This window comes from Hippichthys cyanospilos, chromosome 22 (assembly GCF_059441005.1).
Source record: "Hippichthys cyanospilos isolate Australia breed blue-spotted pipefish chromosome 22, RoL_Hcya_1.0, whole genome shotgun sequence".
NCBI classification, from domain to species: domain Eukaryota; kingdom Metazoa; phylum Chordata; class Actinopteri; order Syngnathiformes; family Syngnathidae; genus Hippichthys; species Hippichthys cyanospilos.
In genome coordinates, this window is record NC_142390.1 from 4274218 (window position 1) to 4302174 (window position 27957).

Sequence of the window (27957 nt, forward strand, 5' to 3'; positions counted from 1 at the left end):
CCCCATTGACAATTTATTACATTTTAGTGGAGCACAATTTTGCATTACACATTCACCATCAATCATTTTGATTCATTAGAGTCGTAACACGATGGGCAAGTGGAATGATTTGCAGGGGGATTTTATCCCTTGTCTGAAAAAAAGGAAGCATTTTGATGTCGTCGGACAAACGCGGCCAATAGGAAGGGTCCGTTCTAAACAAGTGAGTGTTTGTAAGAGATTCAGAGAATAAAACGCGTCTTTCGTTTGTGTCCACTTGAACTCGGATCCTCCGCAGCTTCACCGGCGGATTCCAGGATCCGAACGGGGAGGAAGACTTTGTGTATTTATCATCATCAAATGCAATTCGGAACGCGTTCCAGTCGCCCGGCAGAAACGGGTCGCTCCACGCAATCCCCAGTACCCAGCAGGTGTTGTCTCCCACCTCGACATCCCACGCGTGGGTTCCCGAGGACAAAGCAGAACCGAGGACTCTGTTGGACTTGGACCTCTCGGGATTGTTTGGACGCTGCTGTCTTTTTTCATAACTCACGCTGGTCAGATCTTCAGACAGTCTGAGTGCCGGGCCGGCCGTGTTGGGGTCCAGAATGACGGGAGTGTAGGAGAACGTCTCCTTCATTCGTTCCCACACGCTAAACTTGAGGTTCCCAACATGTTTGGCTTCGTCCAGTAGAGCTCCCGGGAGCAGCTCCGGCTTGTCGGGCAACTTCTGGATTCTGCTCATCGTGGTCTGGAAGTTCTTCGTGAAGGAAACCGGGTCGGAGGTCAGCTGCTCCTCCGCGTTTCTGATGACGCACGAGAGAGCGGCCATGTCTCTTCTGAGAGCCTCAATGTTCTCCTTCATCCTCCGAGTCTTCCTCTGCTCTTCCTCCCTCGCGGCAGACACCCTGACCCCCTCCTCAACCCGCAAGAAACGATGAAGCTCCTCAAAATCCTTCTTAATCTTCCATTCCACCTGCTTCCTCTGGACCTTGATGTACGCGGCTTGCTCATCGCAGTTGTCTCTCATTTTCTCGTAATCTTTTAGCCTTTCCTTTGCCTTCTGCAGGCCTTGCTGAAGTTCCTCTCTTTGCCCTTGAACAACAAGAGGACGAAACTTGTTGCCGTCGTGGGTTTGGTGGCACACAAGCTCCTGGTGGTCCAAACTTAAAAGGTTCAGTTTCGCATCGTGTAAACCGCAGCTGTCCTCGGTCTTTACTGAAGCTTGCGAAAAAGCCTCGCACACATTCTTCAAGACCAAGTTCAAAGGCAGATCCATGGAATTAAACTCCGTCCTACAGAGTGGACACGTTGGATGTCCTTTCTGCTCCCACCACCGTTCCACACACGCACGACAGAAGCTGTGACTACACTTCAGCATGACGGGATCTTTGAAGATGTCCAAACAGGATGGACATTTAAGATTGTTCTTAACTGACCTCGCCATGGTCCTCGTAGTCTAAAAATTTCCAACGTTGACTCTCAGGCGTGCCGCTGTACCCGCCTTAGCCACGAGCGAAGGATTTTCCGACACTGAAAAAATCCCACGTTTGTTTTCTGACTTGAGCGCGGCAGAAGGACCACTTGCACGCACTCCAAATAGGAAATTACACCCAAAAAACCGAGTCAAAAGTAAATCAAGAAGCGAGAACGACAAGAGCTCGAAAGTAAATCATCTTACCCTTCCTGCTCGACTAAAAAAAAAAAAAAACGAAAAAAAAAACGTGTGACCCGCCAAACTTGTTTCACCACTTTGCAAAACTTGGCAATACGAAAGAGAAAGCAATTTAAGCCTTTAATTTTCACCTCTAAAAATATTATGAAATGTAAAGTAACTAAAAGAGGAAAGACAATTCTGAATATGTGCCTGGGTGGAGGTTTTTTTTTCCTCTTTTGGTAATTTACCAGACTTGAAACTTGTCAAATTTGGCATAAAATCTGGCCAATCCTGGCATGTAACAATAATAACTTTGTTGGATTCCATTGTATATATAACCCTACCAACTTGGAATATAGCTATGTTACTCCCTTCATCGTATACAGTGAAATATTTTGCTTTTTGGGGCACGTGGGCCTGTTTGCGCACTTGAAGAAGCCATGTTGTGAATGTTAGTGCAACAGGAAGTAGAGGCCCCACCTCTTAAGCTACAAATCGCCGTTCCTGCAGACTGAGAGTGCAGATATGAGTCGTGCTCTCGTGTGCGCGCTGGTGGCCGCTTGCATTCTTGGTGAGGTCATCCGAGGTCAACGTGATCACTGACGCTTTCAGCTGACGTTGACCACTTTTGTTGTCTTCTGATAGGAAGCAGCGGCCAGAAGGTGCACCAGCCGGTAAGAGCAGTTTCCGCAGTAGAGGGTGAAACAGTGACGCTGGAATGCAGCTATGACAGATCGGCGAGCAACGACTACATCTTCTGGTACAAACAAGAAGCCAATGCAGCGCCAGAGTTCATCCTGAGCATATTTAAAATCGGTCGGGGCAAGACGGCGGAAAAGTACCGTGAGCGATTTACCTGCAGCTTGAACCCCATCACCCTGCAAGCTCCTCTGCATATCGAGCACGCGAAGCCCAGCGACTCTGGGGTCTTCTACTGCGCCGTGAAAACCACGCTGACACATTCACTGACGTGCCTGCACAAAAACACCTGCACCCTTCTTGTGTCAAAAGTCACATTGGGGGTGTGGCCTCACAGACGTGATTAAAATCACTTTGATTTTCAAAATATATTTAGAATTTTTTTAAATTTATTTTATATATACGTATATTAATATATATATAGCTAATGTGTTTAAAACCCCAGGTAAAAACATCAAAATTGTCCCCACATATTAAAAATTTGTATCAAAATAGTATAGTAGGTGCTACATATATATAATATACATGCATACAATTAAATAACATCATAAATAAAAAATATATAAAGGATTTATTTACCTTTGAGCTTCTTATGGCCATATTCTATAGTGAGGGTATATATATATATATATATATATATATATATATGTGTGTGTGTCTGTGTATCATATACATCACAATTACATTCACATCTTCACTGTGTGAAAACTGAAACCTGCACAGAATAGTTTGCTAAAGGATGTGCGTGGGGTTTATAGCTGCCACAAATTTGAATACACTTCCTGCCTGAGGCCAAGACGCACAAAACAAGCAACATGCTGCTTTCCACCCCCTCATCCAAGTCAAAGGAGGTTACCAGATTGACTAAAAGTCACAATGATGCCTTCAAGTACCCCCATTTGAGAACCACTGGTTGATAGGACGCACCCATACGTTGTGGGGAAAAAAAAGTACGTCTTATATTTGGGGAATTACGGCAATCATTTCAAAAGCATTTCTATTACTGCGCCCGCATTGTTGTGACTGCGCCTTAATCGAAAGTATTCAGTCTCATGATGACACGTTAGCACGTCACACAGTGGGACGTCAGGCTTTAAAGATAAAAAGCAATCTTACCTGTTATACCTGACCTCCATTCAGTACACACATCCTGTCCCAGTATGCTTTTGAGACAGAAACCACAAGCGCTGTCATCTGTGATGCAGGTGCCATGGCAACCGCTTCCTGTGGAAAGACGCAATGTCACAAACGATTTGCATGAATTGTTGTGCTGCTTTCATGTCTTTTGTATTTCTTACCTGTTGCTGTGTATGGAGATGGGCTTCCTTTTCATCATCGTTGCAATAAAGAAGCAAAAACCTTTTTGATTTGGTGACGCATTTTACTGGCCAATCCTGGCATGTAACAATAATAACTTTGTTGGATTCCATTGTATATATAACCCTACCAACTTGGAATATAGCTATGTTAGATAATTAAAAAATGTACAAGTTGCAGCACAATCACAAGAGGAAACGGACGGTGGTGGCGCGGGATTGGCTACTCTGGCGGGCCAAAGCACAGGCGCAGCGTCATGACTCCGTTGATGGCGAGCGTCTTGGCGAAGACGAGGCGGAGGGCGAGGACGGCGAGGGACAGGAGGTTGACCTTCTCGTCTGCAAACCATATGCATATTAAACTCAGACTGACGGACCGCCAATCGCATTTTCAATACCGACCTGGCGCCAAGGCGTCCTGGCACCGCCCTGATCCACTGTCACCTATGGCGGCAAAACAGGAAACGAGTTGGCGACTCCGTTTAGCTAACTGGAGGCCCCGCCCCTCGCCTCTCACCTTTCTCGCATGTGTCGTTGTTTGCGTCCGTTAGCAGCGCCACTTGGTTGTATAGCGAGTCGTCCGATATTCGCGCGGCGCGAGACTCCAGGAACATGCGTCCTTTCCCCGCCTTCTCCGTGGCGTTGTGTCGGCTGAATCCGGCGGCGAGACACACTGCCCGGTCGCTAGCCTCAAGCTTGTAAAAGGACGGCTGAAATTCCTCCCCTAAAATCACACCTTGTCTCAGAGTACACACTTTGCAACAATAGCTTAGCAAACAAGCAAACACATCGATGTCAAACATACAGCACGCGGGCCAGTTCTGGCCCACAAATCGTTTTAATCCGGCCCGCGAAATGATTATGTAAAGTATATAAACGAGCTGAATTTCTTTAATAAATGAAAATCTGGTCTCTCAAATTATTTACCATTGTTAAGAAACATTTCAAATGTAATGGAGCTAACAGGCAAGCTAACAGTTAGCCGAGTTTCTTCTTTAATATCAAAAGTCTTCTCCCCCAAAATAGACATGTGACATAGTACCAAGAAAAAGTCCGGTAGAAATTTGTCTAAATTAAATAATTTGGGGAGGAAACATTTTTATCATTTAAAGAACTGCTGTATCCTTTCAATACAAAATAAAAATATCTTTATCTTCTTTACAAACAATGGCGTGCAATTATAGCTGTTTTTTTTTTTATTTGGAACAAAAATAATTATTTTTCAATGTTTGCTTCCTTCAAATTTATCAATGAAATTCATTTCGGAATAAAACAACTGATAATTATTGATGTTATTTTTTTAATGTCTATTGTTATAGTATTACTACCTAAAGTTTTTTGTTTTGTTTTGTTTTTACAAAAAAAGGTGAAAATTCCACACCTAATTTACCTGGTATCACATTGGGACATATCGTGCTGCACAACCAAAACTTGGACAAGAAAGATTCATTAAATTGAGTCGTCAAAAGTTTTTTTTTTTCCTCACCAGGTTCTATCCTCAATCTGGTCCCGCGTCCAAAATTGAGCGAGTACTCAAGCACACAATGTGACACTCTTACACAAAAACTATGCAGCGGCTGCTTTTCTATTTCAGATTTTTTTTTTTTTTTTGTACTTACAGCCCTCCACTCTCAACCTGGCCCCACTTCCAAAACGTAAAACGTTGAAATTTGACGCCCAGTGGTTATTTCCTTAACAAGAACCTCCTTAGAAGATTGACATATTGTTCATAAACCCACTATGCAATATACTGGTTGTTTGGTTTATTTAATAGCTGAAACAGAAGCAAAGAAAGTTAGCTTATAGTATCGGTATTTTTCCCCAGATAAACTATGTATGTAAAAAATAATATTCTAACACACAAAATGACAACATATAACACACTAACAAATCCGAAAATATTCCAATATCCACTGGGTTAGGATCAAGCTCTCACCGGGATGGGCTTAGTGGTTTAAAAAAAAATAAACAAAAAGAGAATGTACTTTATATTTATGATGCTTTGTTTTTGAAATAGTCATCGCGGCATTAAAACAAAACTTACGGGCATCCACAGTCACTTTGGTTCCGCTTCCGAAAACTATCTTCCACCCTCCTGACACACAGCAGTTATTTCCACAGCAAAAACCTCAAGAGAAGCTTCAACAAAGAACAAACAAAAAAACAACACATTTTGTGATAAAGCTGTAACAGTTTTGGCCACGCCCACTGGCTCTGACCTCATTTTCTTCCACTGATGACAACATAATGGCTTGGTTCAAAGTTCCAATCAAACGCCATTCACTGCAAACTTTGTGCCAGCAGGGGGCAGTAATATTTCTCTTTCTTGAGGACAAGTAGAAATGGCTTCACATTTTGTATTGAATCAAACTATAATTAATAAATGCAATTAGTGTACATTTTTGGATGATAAATATTTTATATCATTTGTGTGATCTAATATTCATATGTTCTGCAATGTGCATGTGTGACGTCAGTGGAACAGGAAGTGGAGGCCTCGCCTCCTCGGCTACAAATGGCCGTTCCTGCACACTGCAAGCGCAGACATGAGTCGTGCGCTCGTATGTGCGCTGATGGCCGCTTGTATTCTTGGTGAGGTTATCCGAGGTCAACGCGAGGTCACTGAGACTTTCAGCGGATGTCTGACCACTTTTGTTGTCTTCTGACAGGAAGCAGCGGCCAGACGGCGCACCAGCCGGTGCGGGTAGTCTCCGCGGCGGAGGGTGAAACAGTGACGCTGGCATGCAGCTACGACAGATCGGCGAGCAACGACTACATCTTCTGGTACAAACATGAAGCGGACGCAGCGCCGGAGTTCATCTTGAGCAAATCTGAATACAGTCAGGTCAAGACGGCAGAAAAGTACCGTGAGCGATTTACCTGCAGCTTGGACCCCAGCACCCAGCAAGCTCCTCTGCATATCGAGCATGCGAAGCTAAGCGACTCTGGGGTCTTCTACTGCGCCCTGCAACCCACGCTGACACATTCACTGACGTGCCTGCACAAAAACACCTGCAACATTCTCATGTCAGAAGTTACATTTGGGGCGTGGCCTCACAGGAGTCTAGTGTACACTTTTCCTGCAGAGCTACAACTTAGAGTAGTATGAAAACATGAATACAATGAGAGTACCCCTTGAGGGTACTCTCTCGCTTTTTAAGGGTAAATAAAATTAAAATGACCATTTCACTCATTCAATGCCAAGGGCGTATTGTAATGTTTTTTTAAGAGCCCAGAAATTCAATCAGATACTTAAGTATCGATGTACTACTTAGGTATCTACAAACTATTGTCCTTAATGGAATTTCACTCTTAAAAACGTGAAAATACATCCTTGGCATTGAATGAGTACAATATACTGTGTGTGTGTAAAATATATATATATATAAAGTATATATATATATTATATATAAAGCTGGTATTCAATTGCTGCAAAATATGCGTATGTTATGCGTTGCATGAAATATAACGCTTTCCTGAAGCAAATTCAAAGCTTTTTGTCAACTACAAGTCCCTCAAATGAATAGCAAGAATTTTGCATTAGGGGAGTCCAGGCTAAGCCACGCTATGAAGTTATTGAAATGTTGCAAATGTCAGAAGTTGGCTGCTCGCGCCACTGGGTGGCTTTGGTGTTTCAACACAAAAAATTTCTATTGCACCGCGAGTTGCCGTTGAAAGGATTCATGCAAAAAATAATATAATAAAAAATTGGGTTTTCAATATGTCCAAAATATTTCTAATTATTTAACGGCAGAAATGAGTCCGACATCGACATGGGATCCCTAGACTCCTGTGAGGCCACGCCCCCAATGTGAAGTTCTAACACGAGATGGGTGCAGGTGTTTTTGTGCAGGCGCGCCAGCAAATGCGTCAGCGTGGGGCGCAGGGCGCAGTAGAAGACCCCAGAGTCGCTGGGCTTCGCATGCTCGATATGCAGAGGAGCTTGCTGGGTGCTGGGGTCCAAGCCGCAGGTAAATCGCTCACGGTACTTTTCCGCCGTCTTGCCCTGACTGTATTCAGATCTGCTCAAGATGAACTCTGGCGCCGCGCCCGCTTCATGTTTGTACCAGAAGATGTAGTCGTTGCTCGCCGATCTGTCGTAGCTGCATTCCAGCGTCAATGTTTCACCCTCCGCCGCGGAGACTACCCGCACCGGCTGGTGCGCCGTCTGGCCGCTGCTTCCTGTCAAAAGGCAACAAAAGTGGTCAGACATCCGATGAAAGGGTCAGTGACCTCGCATGACCTCACCAAGAATGCAAGCGGCCATCAGCGCACATACGAGCGCACGACTCATGTCTGCGCTCGCCGTCTGCAGGAACGCCGATTTGTAGCCGAGGAGGCGGGGCCTCCAGATCCTCACGCGTTCATAATGTAAGGATTGAGCTAGTTGTAGTTATTATTGTCATAAAGTGACCATAAACTCAAAATATTCTACCTTGATCACTTTTTGTTGGTTTACTCCAACATAAAATGAATATTGCTAGATAAATATTGCTACTTTTCAGCCATATCGAGGTTTAGAAAATAAAAATTGTTGCGTGGAGGAAATGGAGGTCATTTTTTTGTCTTCAAAGGCCGGAGGTCCCAATTGCACTGTTGTTCTCCTCGTGTAGAAGGTGCTAACATGTCAAAAGGGGTCAGGATCGATGACGCAGAAGATTTTCAAGTAATTAAGTATTTTCAAGTCCATCCTGCCATCCAAACTTCCTTCTATCCTTCCATCCATACTCCATAGTTAATCTTGCGTATTTGTCTTTTCCTTTTCTTTTATTTTTGCCATTAAATGATATTTTTTGAATTTGTCTCTGGCACCTGGCATATCATACCCAGCGCTAGAGCAGGGTATGTTTTTGTCATGACAATGCAGCACATGTGTGACTGTGGGATTCAGAGCGCAGTAATACACTGCAGAGTGCTCAGGGGACGCGTCCTGGATGTGCAGGTGCATTCTCCTCATTTCAGTTTGCACGCTCGCCGACATTCCCGGCATGGTTCTCAGCATTTGGCCGCTTCCCAAATGGGAAAGTAGTAAGTGTGGCGCTTGTCCGGGTCGTTGTTGGTACCAGAAGAAATAATCGGAACCAGAAGGCTTTCTGTAGTAAACATATGACAGCGTCACCCGTCCACCTTTTAATGCCAGAATGTCATCGTGGACCGCCACCAGCTCGTTACCGCCGGCGCCTGAAAGATGAAACCAACGAGTTTTAGCACCCCGCAACATAACGAGTGACTATTGCCGCACTCACCGGCCGCAGCGACCACAAGCAGCGACCAGGCTGACAGCAACATGCTGAACAAACTTCTCTCTACTCTGCTCTGCTTTTCTTGTCTTCTCGTGACTGAAGCTCCGCCCCAGTGATGTCATCGGTCGCTTTTCACAAGCGCGAGCTTTGCCTATTCAACAATACCTTCTTTTAATGAGATCTTCAGATGGGTGTGTATTTATTCTCGCACAGGCGGTGGAAGCGGGGAGTTGCGGGGAGTTTGGTATTTTAGCCAGAAACCTGAAGTCAAATCAGCATTTCGCGCGCCATATAAATTGATGTGGCGGTCCGGATCTGCCCCCGGGCCTTGAGTTTGACATCTGTGTTTCGGGTGAGAAATCAACTTTGGAACATGGTTAAAAACTCCAAAAAGTTGACTTTTCATGTTACAGCCCCTTTAAGTGGAACTGTGAGCGGAGCTAACAAGATTTCATCATTTGATGTCAATAACGAGGTCGGGGGTGGTGGGTGTGGCCTATGAGCTTGGAGAATTGAGTCCCGTTGCTGCGGGTTACAAGATCGTCTTGGAGGACGGGACAAGAGTGACTGTGGAAAACAGTAGAATCTTCATTTTACTTGCGTCAGAGTAGATTTTCTTGTTTTGCTTTCACTGCTTGATTCTTCTTTTTGGATTTGTTGATATCTCGGTGCCATGCCAACAACGGGAATCAAAGCTTTACCACTCCTCAGCGTCAGGAGCGACCGAGGGTTCGGTATTTTGCTAAAAGGCACTTCGGCTACAGGGGCTCCGAATCGGAGCCGCGACCCTTGACCCGCAACCATTCTACAACCTGAGCCACGTCGTCCCATGAGGGTGGCGACGTTTCTTTGTTGAAGCTTCACCGGAGGTTTTTGGTAAGGAAACAATTGATGTGTGTCATCAAACTCAAGATTAGAATTTGGAAGTGGAACCAGAGTGACCGTGGAGACTCGTAAGTTCTTGACACCGCAATTAGTCTATACCAAGTTTTCACAAACTGGATGAAGTTAACGCAAATGTGGGAACTTTTTAACTATTGAAACATCTCATGAGGTTATTGTCGGGGAAACAACTAATGTGTGACTACAGGGACCGATAGGTTACTCTTTGGAAGTGGGACCAGCTTAACAGTCGATGCCCGTAAGTGGAAATAATATATATATTTTAAAAAAGTAGATTAAAAACTGAAAAAGCGCTTTTTTTTTTTTTTTTTAATTAGCCTTTAACAAAAATAAACCCATTACCATAAGTTCAAATGTATTGTTTTGAACGAGAGACCTATTTTTTTGGCTACTGATTAAAGCAAAAGAGTCCCAGTTTTAATATTTTCAACATTATTTTTTTTCATAATAATCATTAGTTGAGGTTCTAATATTTATACAGTAGCTCTAGCACATTTTTTTCTTTAATTAAATACTATTTAATAAGTGTTTGGCTAAAGTAGGGTCAAAAAATGTCTGGTACTACTGTAAATAAAGGAAGTACAAGTGAACAAGACTTTAGTACTCAAGTAATCAATTACATTAGGTAATGAAGTGCTAATATAAGTAATTGATTGAGGTACTAAGTGCTTACATTATATATCTACAGTATATCGATATCCCTCCCTATACTGTATCTATCTATATATATTTATATACACGTACACACACACAGGTGCAAATGGAATCATAAGGCTTTCTCAAAAAAAAAGGTAGACTTGCAAGATTTGATCCAAGCAGTATCAGCTAATGTTTGTTCATTTGCAAAAACTTCCATAGTCCACCCATAGCATTATATGGGGACGTACAATTTACATGGCCCCGGTGACCCCCACCTTTGCAAGACCAATAATCCAACCGACAGTCTTAAGGCCACTTGATGGGGTGGAGAGGAAAGATTGTCCTAACTTGAAAACTCCTTGTCCTCTGTCATACACGCTTGTTTGGTAAGCTATTATTTCAATGTGTGTACTCTGCTTAAAGAGACAAGGTGTGATTTTAGGGGAGGAGTTTGAGCCCACCTTCTACAAGCTCGATGGTAGAGAGCGGGCGGCGTGTCTCGCCGCCGACTTCAGCCGACGCAACGCCACGGAGAAGGCGGGGAAAGGACTCATGTTCCGGGAGTCTGGCGCCGCGCGAATATCCGACGACTCGCTATACAACCAAGTGGCCCTGCTAACGGGCGCAAACGACGACAAATGCGAGGAAGGTGAGGAATGAGGGGCGGGGCCTCCAGCTAACGACACAGGAGTCGCCAACTCGTTTCCTGTTTTGCCGCCACAGGTGACAGTGGGCCAGGGCGGTGCCAGGACGCCTTGGCGCCAGGTCGGTATTGAACACGCGATTGGCTATCTTCCCACCCGGGGTTCAACATGCGTGTCGTTCGCAGACGAGAAGGTCAACCTCCTGTCCCTCGCCGTCCTCGCCCTCCGCCTGGTCTTCGCCAAGACGCTCGCCATCAACGGAGCCATGACGCTGCGCCTGTGCTTTGGCCCGCCAGAGTAGCCGGTCCCTTAATTGCTTCTTTTTGCATTGTTTATGAAGAAGAGGACATCAAACTTCTCAATGCGCGGTACCTTATAAGAAGACGCATCCAAAAGTAGCAACCCGTTTCATGTTTATGTAAAAAAAACTAAAATGATCCAAAACAACCTGGATGACTGAGAATCCGTCCACACCTACGGAAAATAAACTTGATTTTTGCACCCACACTGATACTTTCTATTTTTTATCATCCTTATAAAGATAAGGTATTGACAATCACTATAACAAAATGTTTATTTCAGTTTGATGTTTGCGTGTGAGACTTTCCACAGGAAGCGGTTACCATGGAAACCGCATCACAGGTGACAGCAGTTCTGTTTGCTGTTTCAAAAGCTTACTGGGACAGGATGTATGTTGTACGGAGGAAATGGAGGTCGGGTATATCGGGTAACGTTGCTCTTTATATTCAAAATCCGACTTTGCTGATCTTTTGTCACACCTGTGCCATTTTTTTTTTATTTGAGGTGATCAAACTCAAATGAAAAAAACAGGTTGGAACAAGGGTTGATCTTGTATTGAGAATGGGCAGTTTTAACATTCATCTGGTGCAAAAGTCAAATTTTCTCGAGCTGCTTGAAAATGTCTGCTCATAATCAACCCGTCGGCATCTTTCGCTTTTTCCGGAGATTTCAGACGTAGGAGCAAAACATCTTCATCATCACTTGGAGTCAGACTTGGAGTGGTAACACGAGGGGCAAGTGGAATGACTCGCAGAGGAATTTTATCATTCGTGCAAAAGTATGGAAACAATTTCACGCTGCCAGACAAAGTCGGCCAATCGAAAGGGTCCGTTTTGAACAAATAAACGTTTGTATTCACTTCAGAAAATGAAATTGATCTTTTGCTCGTGTCCACTTGGACTCGGATCCTCCGCAGCTTCACCGGGGGATTCCAGGATCCGAACGGGCGTGAAGACTTTGTGTATTTATGATCCCAAAACGCAATCCGAAATCCTATCATGTCACGTGGCGTACAGGGGTCCCCCGACGCCACCCCGATGGACCAGCCGGCGTTGTCTCCTACTTCAACATCCCAGGTGTGTGTTCCAGGGGGCAGAGGAGAACCCAGGACCCTGTTCCACTTCAACCTCTCCGGATTGCTTGGACGTTGCTGTCCTTTTCCGAAACTCACGCCGGTCAGATCTTCTGACAGGCTGAGTTGTGGATCGGTCGCGTTTGGGTCCAAAATGACGGGGCTGTACGTGACCGTCTCCTTCATTCGTTCCCACACGCTGAACTTGAGGTTTCCCACGTGTTTGCCTTCATCAAGCAGAGCTCCACGGAGCAGCTTGGGCTTTTCGGGCAGCTCCTGGATTCTTCTCATCGTTGTCTCGAAGTTGTTCATGAAGGAAACATGGTCGGAGGTCAGTTGCTCCTCCATCTTTCCGATGGCATCGGAGAGAGTGTCCACGTCTCTGCTGAGAGCCTCAATCTTCTTTTTCATCCTCCGAGTCTTCTCCTGCTTTTCCTCCCTCACGGCAGACAACCTGGCGTCCTCCTCAACCTCCAGGAAGCGACGAAGCTCCTCAAAAGCCTTCTTAATTTTGCTCTCCACCTGCTCCGCCTGGTCCTCGATGTACATCGCTTGTTCCTTGCAGTTGTCTCTTATCACAACGTAGTCTTTCAGTCTTTTCTTTGCGTCCCGCAGGCCTTCCTGGAGCTCCTCTTTGAAACCTTTGACAACTTCATCTACGGGACGGAACTTGTGGCCAGAGTGGATTTCGGCATCTCTGCAGATGAGGCAGACAAGCTCCTGGTGATCCAAACAGAAAATTTTCAGCTTCTCGCCGTGCAAGCTGCAAATGTCCTCCACTGAGGTGTGTGAAAAGGCTTCACACTCATCCCTCAAGGACAAGTTCAAAGGTATGTCAATGGATCTACACTCAACCCCGCAAACTGGACAGATTCGATCTCCTTCCTGCTCCCACCACTTTTGCACACACGCACGGCAGAAGCTGTGACGACACTTCAATACCACAGGATCTTTAAAGATGTCCAAACAGGACTGACATTGGAGACGGTCCTCAAGTGGGCTCGTCATGGTCCTTGCAAAGACTCAGTCAATAAGCTTCCAAAGTCACGAGTGAAGGAGTTGTTTTACGTACAAAATGTTCCCAAAACTCGATGACCAACTCGCAGACACCGACAAAAACTTCAGTCCAAGAACAAAATCAAAGTTTCCCCAACAAAGGCCTTGCAAAAGAAGAACTAAAAAAGCAAAATCCGGTCTTGAAGTCTACTCGTGAAGAAACTTTTTGCTTCGTGTGAAGAGCAATGAAATAGCAACAAGACTCAACTACAACTACATGCTACTCAACTACTCAACTACATGCGCAAACCAGCTAAACTCGTTTCACCAGATTGTCTACTCCATAGCTCCAAACTGCAGTCCAGGATGGCTGGTATCCTTTGTTTTTTTGATGTGTCTTCTCACCGCACTCAAAATGATCAGGTACATTTTCAAAAGTTCCTGCTTAGCTTGCTAATGAGCTAATCATTTTAATAAGTTATGTTGTAGAGGGATATATTTATATGAAACATGTGGGATACCGGCCCTCGGGGACTGGAATTCAACATCTGTTATCTACTCCATTCAGACCAAGAAGCTGAGGAGCTCTCGAGTTTGTAGTAGCAGGAGTGTGCGACACAAGTTTGCGTTCATACCTTCGCTGTTTCTTCCCCCACCTGCACACCCATGCCGGCCTCAAAAACACCTCCAAAGGATGAAGGAGATAAGCCGTGTTTTCCCTTTCGTAATAGGTTAAAGTCTGCTGAGAAAAGGATCCGCGCAGCCTCGTTGTTGACAAAAGGGGTAACAAGGCGGCGCTTGATGAAAGTGCATTTGAAAGTGCAAACCCGCTAAACCGGAGGCATGCGATATCTGATTATTTAAGCAATGTAAATGAAATTATTTCACATTCGGATTTATGTTATTCAAACACAGATATGTGGAGAAGAGTGGTCTGGTTTTGAGTTATGCTGGTATAAATCAACCCTCCTTATGCGGTGATTGAAAATGAGGAAAGAAAAACTTGTACTCGTGGAAATACGGTATTTGTACTGTGTTATGCCTTTTTTTTTGTCCTAACTTGGTAGTCTTTTTACGACATTTTGTGGGCAGCAAAGTAAGGATTTCACTGTACAGAGAAACTTGTTTCTACACTGTGCACCTGAAAATAAACCGTACTTACTGTACAATCGTCTGTTTTCACTGAAAGCTTGTTAAGTTGCAAGTCACATAACGGTTGGAGAATGCCGTCGGAATTGTTGGGGCACTTTGTTCACAACGTATTCCTCTGTAAACCTGTTGAAAGGTGCACGGTCTTTATGGAAAGAATTTGTTTGCATATAGCGGTAGCATAATTATCTCTTCTCCTATGATAGAAGTTTCTCTTTGGCTCACCATTTTTAGATCCTGTCCTAATTATAGGGTTGCAGGGAGGTGCAGTCAAAAACAGGTGGGAAAATGGCCACCCCCTGAGAAAGATAAAAACAGGTGAATTTTGTTGCTTAATTCATATTCTATCATGCAATATTAATCAGAATACGGTAGGGCTGCATAGAGCATATTATTGTCAACTTTTTGGGTTGGCATCAACAAATTTATTTTAACATTTTTTGGTTGTAATTTCATTTAAAAAGTGTCACATGTAATTGAATCATAACATTCTTTTACAGTCTTGATTTGTCTTTGTATTGATATAAATCTAAACAGTCCTTGAATGTAATCAAGAGGTATTTTTCCCAACATTCTTCAGAAACTACTTTACTAAAACATCTGTTTATTAATTTTGGGAGTGAATGGTGTCGTGAAAATGCTTATATTCTACTGTATTAATAAAGTGTGACTGACTTACCGGTTTGTTTTGACATTCCTTGAGCGCGGCTCCATCTAGCGGCTGCATAACGCAACCGCAGCCACTACTTAAGCTTCCATGCTTGGTCCAAATAGAGCTTCAGTGTGTCATTGTGCAAGCTGCAGCTGTCCTCCTACTTCACTGAGGCTTGCGAAAAACGCTCACACACACACACACACACACACCTCAGTGCCAAGTTCAAGTCCGTGGAACAAAAGCCCGTCCAACAGAGTGGACGTGTCCTTTCTGCTTCCGCCACGGCTCAACACGCGCACGGCAGATCCTTGAAGACCAAGTGATGAGATTTTGCAAGTTTTTATGCTTCTCAAAATTAATTCAGAGACATTTTCCAGTACACAAAAGGAGAAAATCCAAGCCTAGCTTCCATCTTCTTTGTGACAACCATCGCCATGTTAGAGACAGTTGATCAAAAGTTCATGTCAATTTGACAGTTTCTAAACAAAGTGCTCTGACAGGAATCTAAATCGTCCAAATGTCATTTAAAGACATTCTTTTCTACAGCGAGAGGGGACACGGGTTTATATTACATGCAAACACATATTTGTGCTTGTTTTACTCTCAGGGGTCCCCAAACTTTTTCACCCGAGGGCCACATGACTCTTCGATCGCAAGAGCTATCTGAACGTGATCGTTTATTCTATTGACTGCGTAGGTATAGAAAAAAAAAACATGATACGTCTAGTATTGTTGGGACCGGGCAAAATGGGGAAGCGGGCCGGATTTGGCCCGCGGGCCGTAGTTTGGGGACCACTGCATGTGAACCACACACAGGCACACACTGCAATCAGCTAATAGTAAGAATTCTTACTATCACTTTTACACACTATTTAAAAGTCAAGTAAATATAAATACAGTCCGTCCTGATGGCCTGTTGGGACGATAAGAATTTCGAGAGAAAAGCCAATCTGACGCAATGTTGAGTTAAAATTGCTGGCAATTCCAAAGGAATTGGACAAGGTCATGTCAGCCTCCTTGTCCTCTTCTTATGAAACTTCACCGGCGCTCTAAAAGAAAACAAAAAATGTCAGTAGAACAAAATAGATGCCCCCAATTCTCAAGTAAAAAACTTTTCGAATATCCTGACCTGTACGCATACTGTATCTTTGTTTGTACACTTAATTTCAGACAAATGACCAAAATTCACCCTTTAAAAAAATGCAACATTTTCACCATTAAAATACTTGCTAAAACTTCAAAAAGTACATTTTTTGTCCTCTAATTTCCTCATTTATTTGTTCCAACTTTAAATTGGTTAACTGATGGGTTCTCAAAACTTTTCGGTCAGGGGTTTCTTTTAGAAAGAAAATTTTCCAAGGGCCGCCATTGCAAATGTTTGCGGAAGCAAAACAAAGAAAAAAGCCAAACATAAGTGCCCTTTTTATTTAGCAACATATTCAATTTGAAAAGGTATATTTGTTACTTTTCAGCTATACTGAAACTTCATCTTCGTTTTTGTTTTATTGCCTACTTTATCATTTGCTCGATTATGGAATGTAGTCTGCTCGGGTAAGTGAACAGAATAAGAATTTCATTGTGTAGTATTACTACGCATATGGCAACAAAACTCTTGAAATCTACTGAAGTTTGGAAAATAAAAATTGCAAACAAACAAACCGGGTCAATTTCCCCCAAAATGGTTGCTGCCAATCATTCAGTCAAAACCAGCATTAGCTTTGTTGGCTTCATTGCCTTGTTAGCAAGCAATTGTAGGCGCAAAACGCATTTTTTTTAATATATTAAAACCGCTGAATTGGTTACTCTCTTGAAGAGTCATGAATACTGTCACAATTTAATATAAAATGAACATATTTGTTCTGTCCTTCCTAGATGTAAAAATGGCTTCGATCTAGTCAAAAAAACAAAGACTAAGGTGCAAATTTGAGACTATTTAAAGTAAATCGGTTCCAAAACACCCAAATTATTACTGCAGTCAGAGCACGGAACGACTTTGAGAGCCACTGGTTTAGCTTGACCCATGCTGTTGTTCCTCACCACTGGCCCTTGGTGGCAGTACTCCTCCTCTGCTGTGAGATGCTATAAATCTCCTGGAGCTGCGTTTTCTGCTCATCACCCAGCGGTGCGGTCAAACATTGGTACCAAGCCATATCTGTATTCTGGATCCCTGACAGACAACAAGTTACAGAGACATTTTCAAGTATTACCCGCCAGCGAAAAATATAGTGACCAAACCTGGTTGATGTTATGCAAAAACGCAACTTTTCACAAATACTTACTGAGCAGGGCAGATGCAAAGAACTGATATTCATCTTCTCCGTTGTCATAATCGAGGGGTGTGCTGTATTCTTCCAGAGGTGTTCCTTCAAAGCAATTATCGTCGTCCCAGTCGTCATCTTCGTCATTACTCTCATCTCCCAGGCCCATTGGCACGCTGGACTGCTGCTGCATGATACTGCATTTCTCATTCACCTCATCCTCGTCGCTGGGAATCTCCTCTGCAGATGAAGAACATCAAGTCGTGCGGCTATAGAATCGATAATGAAGTCTCATCTAGCGCATGGAGCATCTGGCTATCAGTTTCCTCACGAGTTCACCTGTTGGTCCAGGAACAAGTTAAACAACAGCTAGAAATAGAAATATTTATTTACTTTCAACCCCTCAAAATGTTCCGTTTGCATCAGCCCTGTATTTTTTGGGGGGTGGGGACCTACCCACTTGCAAAAATAGCAAAAGTAACCACGCTGTATATTTATATATTTGTGAAATACTGATTATGTCACATTATGACTTTTGAAGACTTTTGCATTATGGAAGTCCAGGCTAAACCAATCATCTAAGTCATTGAAAGGCTTGCAAGTGTCAAAAGTTGGCTGCTCGCACCACCCAGTGGTTTTGGGGTGTCAACACAAAAATTTTAATTGCGCCCCGTTCGCAAGTTGCCGTTGAAAGGTTTCATGCAAAAATCAGGGGAAATGCATTATAAAACACTGAGCTTTTGTTATGTCCAAAATTGACAATATTTCCAATTTTGAATGGCAGTAAAGGAGCCTGACATGGGCTAAATTTGACACCTATAGGATGCACCTCTCAACCTCCCGTTAGCAAGCATTTAGAAGGGATGGCAGCGTGGCACATAGAAAATTCTCATGTTTTGACAATCCACGCAATATTTTAGCCTCCTAGTCTTTTCTGTCGTATGCTTTTTGCACTCACCATTTTGATCTTCATTCAAAACGCTCGTGTTGGTCAGCAGGTCAGGTTTGTTGATGTGGCGGGAAGCAGAAAGGTGCTTTAGGCCTAAGAAGAGGAGGAGTACCGAAGGAAGGATTTGGGTGGCGACAGCCTCCAGCGCCGCCGGACGGTTCGGAAGCTCCATCAGGACAGTCAGGCCAATAATGCACATCTTACGATCATGGATCCTACGAGTGAATCAAAGATGCAAAAAGTGAGCATGCTGTAGCTGTAATATCGAAAAAGAGGGGCAGAAAAGAAATGCAACGTCAATACTGACTTTGTTGACCACTGATGACTATAAATCAACCCTTAATGTATTATCGTCAAAAAGTAGGGCTGTCTGCTATAGCATTTTCATTCATTTACATGTAAGTTGATAGACGCAAAACCGCTGCATAAGCTAACATATACCAAAGCGAGATACGCGGCACAAACGAAAACGCTAACGCACCCAAGGAAGAATTCAGTGTCGTTCATCCACTGGTTGATGAAGTGGGCGGTAATGGTCTGTGCGCTTTGGGAGAAATGCGCGTTGTCCAAAGTGTGCATGAGAATGGCTGGGCTGTAGTAAAGAGCAGCGATCGCCACCTCCAGGCACATGATCCTGAGCTTGTTGGACTTGACACCACGTGTCAAACGCTCCAGGGCTGCCTCCACAAATAGAGGGATACACTGCAGTTGGGGGACAGAAAATCAAAGGCTCACCTGCTACACATTCATAGCAGTAACAGCCCAGCTAACTAGCATATTAATGGAAATACAGTGGGCCCCCATGTTAGGCGAATTCACCGTACGGGGGGGCAATCCGAACCTATGTTAAATAGCTAATACGTTTAGAACCCCGGGTAAAAACATCAAAATTGTACATACATATTAAAAATTGGTCCCAAAATAGTATAGTAAGTGCTACTTATATATAACATAAATGTATACAATCAGAAAACATCATAAATAAAAAATATAGAAAGGATTTATTTACCTTTGAGAGGCGCTTGTTATGGCCATATTCCCTAGTAAGGATAGCCTAGGCTAGGCTAGCTCCAGTAAAATGCACTATAAATACGGTTTTGGAACCACTCACAATCGAACAAAGCTTTACTGTTCCGCCATTTTGAAACGAGTGAGGCCGACCAATAGCAGGCCAGCATTGTAATGAGGAAACGCCGACCAAAAGCAGACCAGCATTGTCGTGGCGTTGCATGGAAGCAATTTGATGGCAATAGTAAATAAGTGCAATTACCTAAAAATGCCAGCAGATGGAGGCAAAACACAAATACAGCCAAGCCCCTAGGGTCATGACAATTGTTTTTGTCGCAAAGCTGGGAAAATACCATAAAGAGGGGAGGAAAAAAACTCTGTATTCCATATCGCAGGAAATGTTTTCGGCTCATTTTAATACAAACACAATTACACACACACACAAAGCAGAAACTGTTTCTCACCTGGTCAATCCCTCTTCCTTTGCACTGCAGTATGATCACCTCTAACAGCTTGGCGGCGTGACATTCTGCCTCTTCACCTGAATCTGTGGTCAGTACCTTGGGGAAACGAATGATCAAAACTTGCAAAGCAGTCCGATTTTTCAGTTGGTGGCACCACACAGGATTTGGTCACACACTACTTTTTCAAGGTATGGCGCGACGATATTTGCTGATGAAAAGTCATCTCAATTTGCATACTGTAATTTTATTTCATGTAAAGCTTGACAGCGACTCAAGCTATATTTGCTAAACATTTTACTGTAACAAGAACTGTTTGCGTTGGCAGAAATGATTTTTGCATAAGTTTCGGTCAGTCGGGCTCTATGCATACGCCTGAATGCATAATTCCCATGCATATTACCTTTTTGCACATGCTGTAGATGATCTCCAAGTTTTTGGGGTTAGATAAGAAGACATTTGTATCCACAGTGACGTAGTTGTGCAAAAGTGGCATCATATCTGTAACACAAACATATTAGTTTTAGTGTGACGTGCAAAATGTGACAGTGTAACAGGAGACTCGTGCTTATGGTAATTTGATGTCGATTTCTGAGCACAACAGTCAAGTCCTGCAGACCAACCAGTGAAGTAGTCAAAACAGTCATGCTGAAAGACCTCATATAGGACACTCAACAGTTGCCACATGGGCGGGGAGATGGTCTGGCATGTAAGGCCAAATGCCAGCGAGAGAATTTCCTCGTAGAATTCTGTGAATGAGATGAATATGCATCTGCAGTAAATACTTTCAAAACCACAACAAAAGATAGGAATTTTTCAACATATAGAAACGTTGTTTGGCTTAGATCTCATAAGAATCATCAGCAAAAGCTCAAATTCTTAAAATTTTAGGTGATGGACCAATGACCATTCTTTTGGCACTGCAGGGAATAAAATATGTACAGTAATAATGCCCTGCATAGACACACCTGCCATACCTATGATAGGTTTCTGCAAGACCAGGCCAATCACCTGCAAACAAATATCCTCCAGCTGTTGAGTGATCTAGGTCAAGATAAAAAAAAACAACAACAATAATCTACATATGCAGCATAATATACAGATACACAGGACTTCATTTTGCAGCCACAATAATACTAGGAAAAAAAAATATTCACTTATTTGACCTCTCGCACTTTGTAGTTCAAATTCTTTCAAATTACTTAGCACAGGTGTTTCGCATGGCGCCGCCCATGGCCCTCTTCCATTCATCACATCACTTAGTGGACCGCTTCTCGCAAAACCAAGGCGAACATTTTTCATACAAATACTGCCACCCATTTTAGCGGATTTTAAACATTTTCAAGACTCAAAGGACGCTGTCTTCAGTGATTACACTAAAGCTATCAAATCAAAGAATAGTCTTTCCGATTGCCGCAAAAAAGGAGTTGTCTCAGACAATGGACTCATGAACCATGCTGATCTCGTAACTAAAATTGGGACATTGATGCCATTTACTGGTGATTGTGAATCAGTAAAGTTTTTGTTTTGGTTCAGGCAACATAAACATTAACTAAACAAAAAAACAGAAGGAAGACAACTAGCTTTTTCTCGCGAGGAGGGCGGACAGGAACCTGCACTTTCTCAGATCTCCTGGTTCCTAATTTTGATGATCACAATTAACTATCCTCTGAGAAAAACAGCAAATGCACCTCCATTGCAAAATAAACAGTGTGTGCATATGTGTGAGTACAGCGCATGAGTAACCTCCTTGTGGTCCTCCATGACCGTCAGAATAGTGTCGATGGTGTTCAAAATTCCAAGGGCCATGACAGTCTTGTCCTCGTTCTCTTCGTATTCCTCACTCTGAAGAACCCTAGTAAAGATCTCTGCCTGGGAAACACACATATAGAAGTGACATTTTTGTCATATACTATATCTGATTCGCCCATGTGGGTCCCAGGTAGCGCTGACGAAAAACTGCAGGCCCCCTCCATAATTTTTGTCGGTTTGATGTCCTACCAGGTTCCGTGTCATGTCAACGGCAATGACTGCGACGTCTTCGTTGTACTCGCAGATCATCTTCTGAATGACATTGGTCAAATCGTCATTCTCCGTCTCTTTCACCACGTGAACCAGCTGTTGCAAAACAGGTCGAATGTGCGGCCTGATGTACAGCTTTGCTACACACATGCAAAAATTAGATTTCAATGCTACAAGATGACTGGATTTGATCTATACAAAGCATATTAGTTGCATAGTTAATTACAGTATTTTTTGCCTATAGCGATGATGTTTTCGATCCAAATAACGTACCCTCTTCCTGATTGCTGATCAACGTCTGTAAAGCAATGGCAGCCTCCACTTTGACCGGCATTTCGTTTTCATCCACCAGGTCCTTCTTGACCAGCTCCACCGCATTCCTCAGAGCCATTAAATCATGAAAATGTAGCTGACTAAAGCAGTGAAGGACCCAGCATGACTGACAAACACAATGAAAACACAAATGCGGTTATATATTCACAACGTTCGCGTTATGACTAGTAGATTTATGCAAAAAAAAAGAAAATGTTTTCATTCACTACCAGTACCACCTGTTTACAAAGTCAAACAATTCTCTAATATCACAATAAAAAATAAAAATTCTAAGTACATCTTTTTTCAAGCATCCTTATTTAGCATTAGCATTTTAACTACTGTATTTTCCGCACTAGCCTTAATTTTTTTTTTTTTTTAAAAGCTGATGGTGCTCCTTATAATCAGGCGCGCCTTATATATGGATCAATATTGAGATTGGTAGATGGGGAATGAAGTGATAAAGTAAGCTTTACCTGTTTCTTTTCTGTGTTTACAGTTCAACAAGGTTGCTCATATTGACATTGACTTATTATGCTATTGAGAGTTTAGAGTTATTATTGTTATTACTTTGAGTATTACTATATTGTGATTGAAAAAGTTTGAAAATATGTCATTAATTGAGGGTGCGCCTTATAATCCGGTGCGCCTTATAGTGCGGAAAATACGATCGTTTGACTTATTCCCCACCCCCGATTACATAACTTGATTAACATACTTCAGTTCACTTACCCGAGCTCGCAGGTAACCCAATCGAGAGTCGAGCAAAGGGAAGACGTAGTTTTGCAGCATCAGCTCCATCTGCTCCATGTAAATCCGCTTCTGTGGAACAAACAGCAAGGACCAAAGAGAAGATAAAAATTTGTCAATGATCGACTCATCGGTTTTGTCCTGAATACCCAAAAACCACTTGTATCTAAATATATTTATATACACAGGAAAGGAGATGAATTCGCTGTGGGCTCGTAAGGCGAATTCACCGTATGGCGTGCCATCCAAACCTATGTTAAATAGCTAATGCGTTTAGAACCTCAGGTAAAAACATCAAAATTGTACATACATATTAAAAAGTGGTCCCAAAATAGTACAGTAAGTGCTACATTTATATAATATACATGTAGCAGACCACCATCTCCGTGAAGAGACGCCAACCAAGAGCAGACCAGCATTGTAGTGGCAAGTAGTTTGACGGCAATAGTAAATAATTGCAATTACCTAAAAACGCCAGCAGATGGAGGCAAAAACACAAATACAGCCAACCCACAAGGGTCACGACAGTTGTTTTTGTCGCAAAGCGGGGAAAATACCGTAAAGAGGGGACGAAAAAACTCAGTATTCCACGCCGCATGAAAAAAACGTGAACCAGGGACGCTGTAACACGGCAGATACCAAAGACAATATGTGACATCTCCGTGAGGAATAGTGCAAAAACAGGAGCAGCTAAAATCTTGTGCAGAAACTTCAAGCTCCCAGTGTTAGAGTGCTCGGGCTTGCAAGAGATTCCCCCCAGGTGTGTAATGAAGCATTTTAAAAAATATATCGCACAGTAATACCTTAAGTAGCAACTCAGCCAGTGCTCCAATGCAGTGCAGTGCTCCATCTTTCCTTCGAGAATCTGACGTGGGATCCATCAGAATGTGGTGGCAGAACTCCATCATTTGAGGCAGAACCTTTGAAGAAAAAAGTACAGTGTGAATTGGAGCCCATTCCATCATTTTCTTGAGAACTAAAATCACTAATAAACAAGAAACGAAAAAAAGGGATCTAATATTTTCTTCCCATACATGGCTTAACACTGAAACGTGTTCTCACCTCCTTTCTCTTTCGTGCGGCACTACACAAAAAGTTCTGTGCAGCAGTGGCGGGAAGAGCATGATCGTCATAAAGATCTTTAGAGGAAAAAAAAAAAAAAATCAGTCAGAGGTTTTATTGATCTAACACATAAGAAAATTCACGCTAGTTATAGATTAAGAATAAACCAAGCATGCCAAGCAACAACATGAATTCCAAAACAAATTCAAAATACACACAGAACTTCATGCGGATGTATTCATATGGGTCTTCCTGCCACAGCCTCTCATCCTCATCTTTGTAACACATGAGAGGGAAAATCACCTCCTGGCAAATAGTCTGGAACAAAAAGTCATCTCAAAACAACCTCGTTTTGAAAATGCTTTGTCAGCTGCCCATTGGATGTTCCTCATCACTTACCTGCATGTGGGGCTTCATCTGTTTCCACGTCAGGGAATGGGAAAGCCCCTGGTTGAGGTAATTGAGACACTGCTGGAGAACGCGCGGCGTAACGTACTGTTTCTGTCTGTGTTGATCCACGACCTTCAACAACACCTGGGCAGGCGGGAAGAACAGAAAAGGTAAGTCCAATTTATCCTGATTTTATACAGAGATCAAAACCAAAACAAAAAAAAAAAAACGTACTTGCTGCAAACCCACTGCGTAGGTTTTCAAGAAGAAATCAGCAAACTCCGAGTACTCTTTTGTCACGTTGCCTGGGCTTCCATATCTGGAAAAAAAAATGACAATACATGCAGTAAATACTGTATACAGGATATATGTAGTTAGGACTAGAAAAAACAATGCTGAGTTGAGACTAAATGGGTTAAAGAGAACATTCATGAAAAGTAAACATTTGTAAAACGTCTTGTGTGTTTTGACACGCTCACCGCTTGAAGAGTCTCGTAATAACACGCAGCGCCCATTTCTTGCACTTCCACCAAGACAACTCAGGACGGTCATCTTCGTCCACCTCCAAAGTCTCCTAAGAAATGATGTGAAATGTGACTTTTTCATTCCTGAGCAGTCCAACTCACACACAGAGGCACGATTTAGTGCTAAACGAATACAGAGAAAATTCTGATGTAATTAATAATTAGCATAACAGTGAGCAATGTCGTGTCTTACAGCAGGAACGTCACGATCCATTATGGCTCGAAAAATTTCCATCCATTGAGTCATCACTGCGTTGTTGATCAGCTGCAGAGGAAGTGAGTACTGCAAGCAAAATATCAATAGCAGAGAGAACATCTCAATACATCACATTCGTTTTCATCATCAACTTTATCCTGCTGCGCTAACCTGCGGAGTAAAATAGTCAAACAACATACCTGTATGAGGGAATGGAAAATTTTAAGGATCTGTTTTTGAATAAGGACCGAAAAGTTGGTGGCATCATTCAGCAGCTGGATGATGAGCTGCTGAATCCTCGGCAGAAAGATTTGCATGGCTGCGAGCAATGGCTCCCTTTCGTCTGCCTTCCTGTACCTGAAATACAAACCAAAATATTGTGTGACTTAACTGACAGGCGATGACGTCTCTGCTTGATTCAATTAAGGAGTGGCAAAAATGAAAAACGACCGCAACAACAACAAAAAAATACACAAAAATCAGATATTACAGATATAAGCAAAGTCATTCCACACCAGCTGGTTTAAATGGATAATAATGAACACATGACTCACTCGTAGGTTTTGACGAGTTGGTAGAGAGCCAGCAGGCTGCCGTACCAGCTGCCACTGTTGTTGGACTGTAAGTACAAGTTTAACTTGTCCACGATGGCAGTCCAACGTCCTGGGAAGTCATGTTTGATGATGGTCCGAAGACACATCATCAGCTGGGCGCTGCGCACAACGAAGATACATTTCATTTCGATTTTTTAACCCTCCCTCCCTTGTATCGAAAAACATATTTCTCGACGTGAATAATCCATATGACACATTAGAAAATGTTGTGAGATTAGCCATACCGTATGGTCTCGGGACAACGGATGACGCCCTCCACAATGTGGTTTCGGATCTGCTGGCGGTCATTTTCATGGATGTTGAAAGGGAAAACCACTTTTCCCATCGATGGCTCCCTGTCCTGCCAATACTGGCCAATCATGTTCTTTAGATAGATAGCAGCTGTGGGCGTCCAAACACAAACATAACAATGGAAATATATGTCCGAATCATAAAGAACAGCACTTGAGAGGGTGCCACATTGTAAATGTTCACATAAAAACACATAACATACAACTTAGGCGATCGCTTTGCTAGCACGCCGTTAGCACTTGAGCAATGACATCACACAGGAGGCATTTCGCATGACCCTAAACTTAACTCACATGCTCAAAATATCCCAAAAATTAAATACATTGCTCCTGTGGACATGTAAATCATTCCTGTATCGCTGGAAATATAAAATAAAAAGATATACAAATTCCCACAGCTGCTGTTTTTGAGGTTTGTGTTTATAAGTCGATGCCCTTAATACGGGGGTTGAAAATGAGAAAAAAAAAAAAATCGACTTGTGCTCTAAGAAATACTGTAGTCATTTGGTTTCAACATGTTTTATTCTCCAACTGTCAAATACATTTGCAAACCGGAAGCTCACAGACGCATACTCTATCAAATTAGATTAATATATATATAAAATCATTTTAAGCTTTGTATAATGTGTGATATGTGATATTCAACGGGCTGAACACCATACCTGCATGACGAACCGGAAACTCCACCTGCTCCAATGCAATGATCTGAAGCAGAGTTGGTGCAAAGTTGATGATCTTGTAGGACTGGAACACCACAGGGCAGGGGTGTGAGGTATACAAAACAAAAGAGGTATTAATATTAATAATACTAATTGTGAAAAATTGATAAATTTTGGACTGGAAGCCACTACTTTTTTCACACACTTTGAATCCTGCATCTTTTAGTCAAGTGTGGGTTATCTGCAGTTTTTTTTTTTTTTTTTACTAGCCAACAGAGGGCAATCTCCCAGTAAAAGTGCTACTGAGGACGAAAGTATTGCTTTACTCACCCCTATGGGGTGCTCTACCCATAAATGTAAGCAGGCATGTTACTGATGTGTTGGTGCCGTATTCTAACAATACAAGCCTGTTGGTGTAATGTTGAAAATATGTTTGTGCTACTCTTGTTCCTAAATTGCAGGCATGTTCAGTCTGTGTTGAAGACAATGTTGTAACCGAGCAATTTATTGGGAAAGAAAAACGTTTTAAATAAACACAAAATTGGAAAATCTTCCATGTACTCTACCTACCCACCTACCATGCATTTTTGGAGTTGTTTAAAAACTTAAGATCCAAATGAGCAAAAGGTAACGTCTAGCTATTTATCAACTGGTCTCTACCAAAGTACGTTTCGGTAAGACTTTTCAAACTCCCCCGTGTTAACTTTGAAGAGCTTCCCCTCCAAAGGTAGCATGCCCCTATCCCTGCCCACAGTTCTTTCGCGAAAGTACAATCAGAGAACCCAAGTCTTTATCGCCCACCTGATTGAGTTCATCTTCAGCCGCTCTTCTCAAATTAGGATCGATGGTCCCTCTCAGAGCCTGAATTATCCGATTGGGATCCATTTTTTTGACTTGGCGTGTCCCTCACTACATGCAAATACCATTAAGGCTACTCAATTCTGAAGGCCGTTGTGGACGTGAATTAAACGTCGCCCAAAACGGTGCCGCAATTTGACACTTTAAAACAAAAACTAAATTAATATCTTTTGACAGGTATCAATACTGTATATAACATCAAACGGAAATGCACGCAGAGGAAGCAACATCGTAGCGTTGTCAAATTCCATCAAGCTACTAAAACAACAAAGCTTTGCCGGTGAGCAGCTGCTAGAGGACGTAAAATCAAACACTTTACGACACTTTGCGAGATCATTCATGAGCTGTTACA

General features: G+C 42.7%; 4 protein-coding genes across 8 annotated transcripts; 1 reads left to right on the plus strand and 3 right to left on the minus strand.

Moving 5' to 3' along the window:
- On the minus strand, positions 1-3798 carry LOC148405513 (E3 ubiquitin-protein ligase TRIM35-like). Its single transcript, XM_088406103.1, has 5 exons — positions 3634-3798; positions 3452-3559; positions 2493-2624; positions 2117-2393; positions 1-1512 (listed from the first exon to the last, which is right to left on the minus strand). Exon 5 carries the CDS (start codon positions 1424-1426, stop codon positions 59-61), a length of 1368 nt encoding a protein of 455 aa, XP_088262229.1. The 5' UTR covers positions 1427-1512; positions 2117-2393; positions 2493-2624; positions 3452-3559; positions 3634-3798; the 3' UTR covers positions 1-58.
- LOC148405514 (uncharacterized) lies at positions 2126-11574 on the plus strand. The gene is made up of 6 exons (XM_088407057.1): positions 2126-2207; positions 2282-2674; positions 7491-7622; positions 10879-11085; positions 11160-11201; positions 11266-11574. The coding sequence occupies exons 1-6, from the start codon at positions 2162-2164 to the stop codon at positions 11379-11381; spliced, it is 936 nt and encodes a 311-aa protein (XP_088263183.1). The 5' UTR covers positions 2126-2161; the 3' UTR covers positions 11382-11574.
- On the minus strand, positions 4322-27888 carry ipo8 (importin 8). Of its 5 annotated transcripts, none has more exons than XM_088406099.1 (29): positions 27549-27888; positions 26751-26832; positions 26023-26179; positions 25739-25897; positions 25385-25541; positions 25182-25271; positions 24944-25038; positions 24699-24783; positions 24474-24608; positions 24293-24392; positions 24075-24151; positions 23816-23932; positions 22995-23084; positions 22224-22389; positions 21930-22090; positions 21675-21800; positions 20906-20972; positions 20552-20677; positions 20332-20429; positions 19932-20027; positions 18941-19161; positions 18469-18674; positions 17532-17750; positions 17290-17419; positions 15277-15423; positions 14823-14896; positions 14611-14723; positions 5696-5790; positions 4322-4375 (listed from the first exon to the last, which is right to left on the minus strand). In XM_088406099.1, exons 1-25 carry the CDS (start codon positions 27630-27632, stop codon positions 15384-15386), a joined length of 3084 nt encoding a protein of 1027 aa, XP_088262225.1. In that variant the 5' UTR covers positions 27633-27888; the 3' UTR covers positions 4322-4375; positions 5696-5790; positions 14611-14723; positions 14823-14896; positions 15277-15383. The 5 variants fall into 5 exon arrangements, with proteins under 5 accessions (XP_088262225.1, XP_088262221.1, XP_088262222.1 ...); XM_088406095.1 differs by having other exon boundaries at positions 20897-20972; XM_088406096.1 differs by lacking the exon at positions 5696-5790 and having other exon boundaries at positions 4357-4375; positions 20897-20972.
- Positions 11586-13473, minus strand: LOC148405516 (E3 ubiquitin-protein ligase TRIM35-like). Its single transcript, XM_088406104.1, has one exon. It carries the CDS (start codon positions 13458-13460, stop codon positions 11952-11954), a length of 1509 nt encoding a protein of 502 aa, XP_088262230.1. The 5' UTR covers positions 13461-13473; the 3' UTR covers positions 11586-11951.
- Positions 27889-27957: the final 69 nt, after the last annotated feature.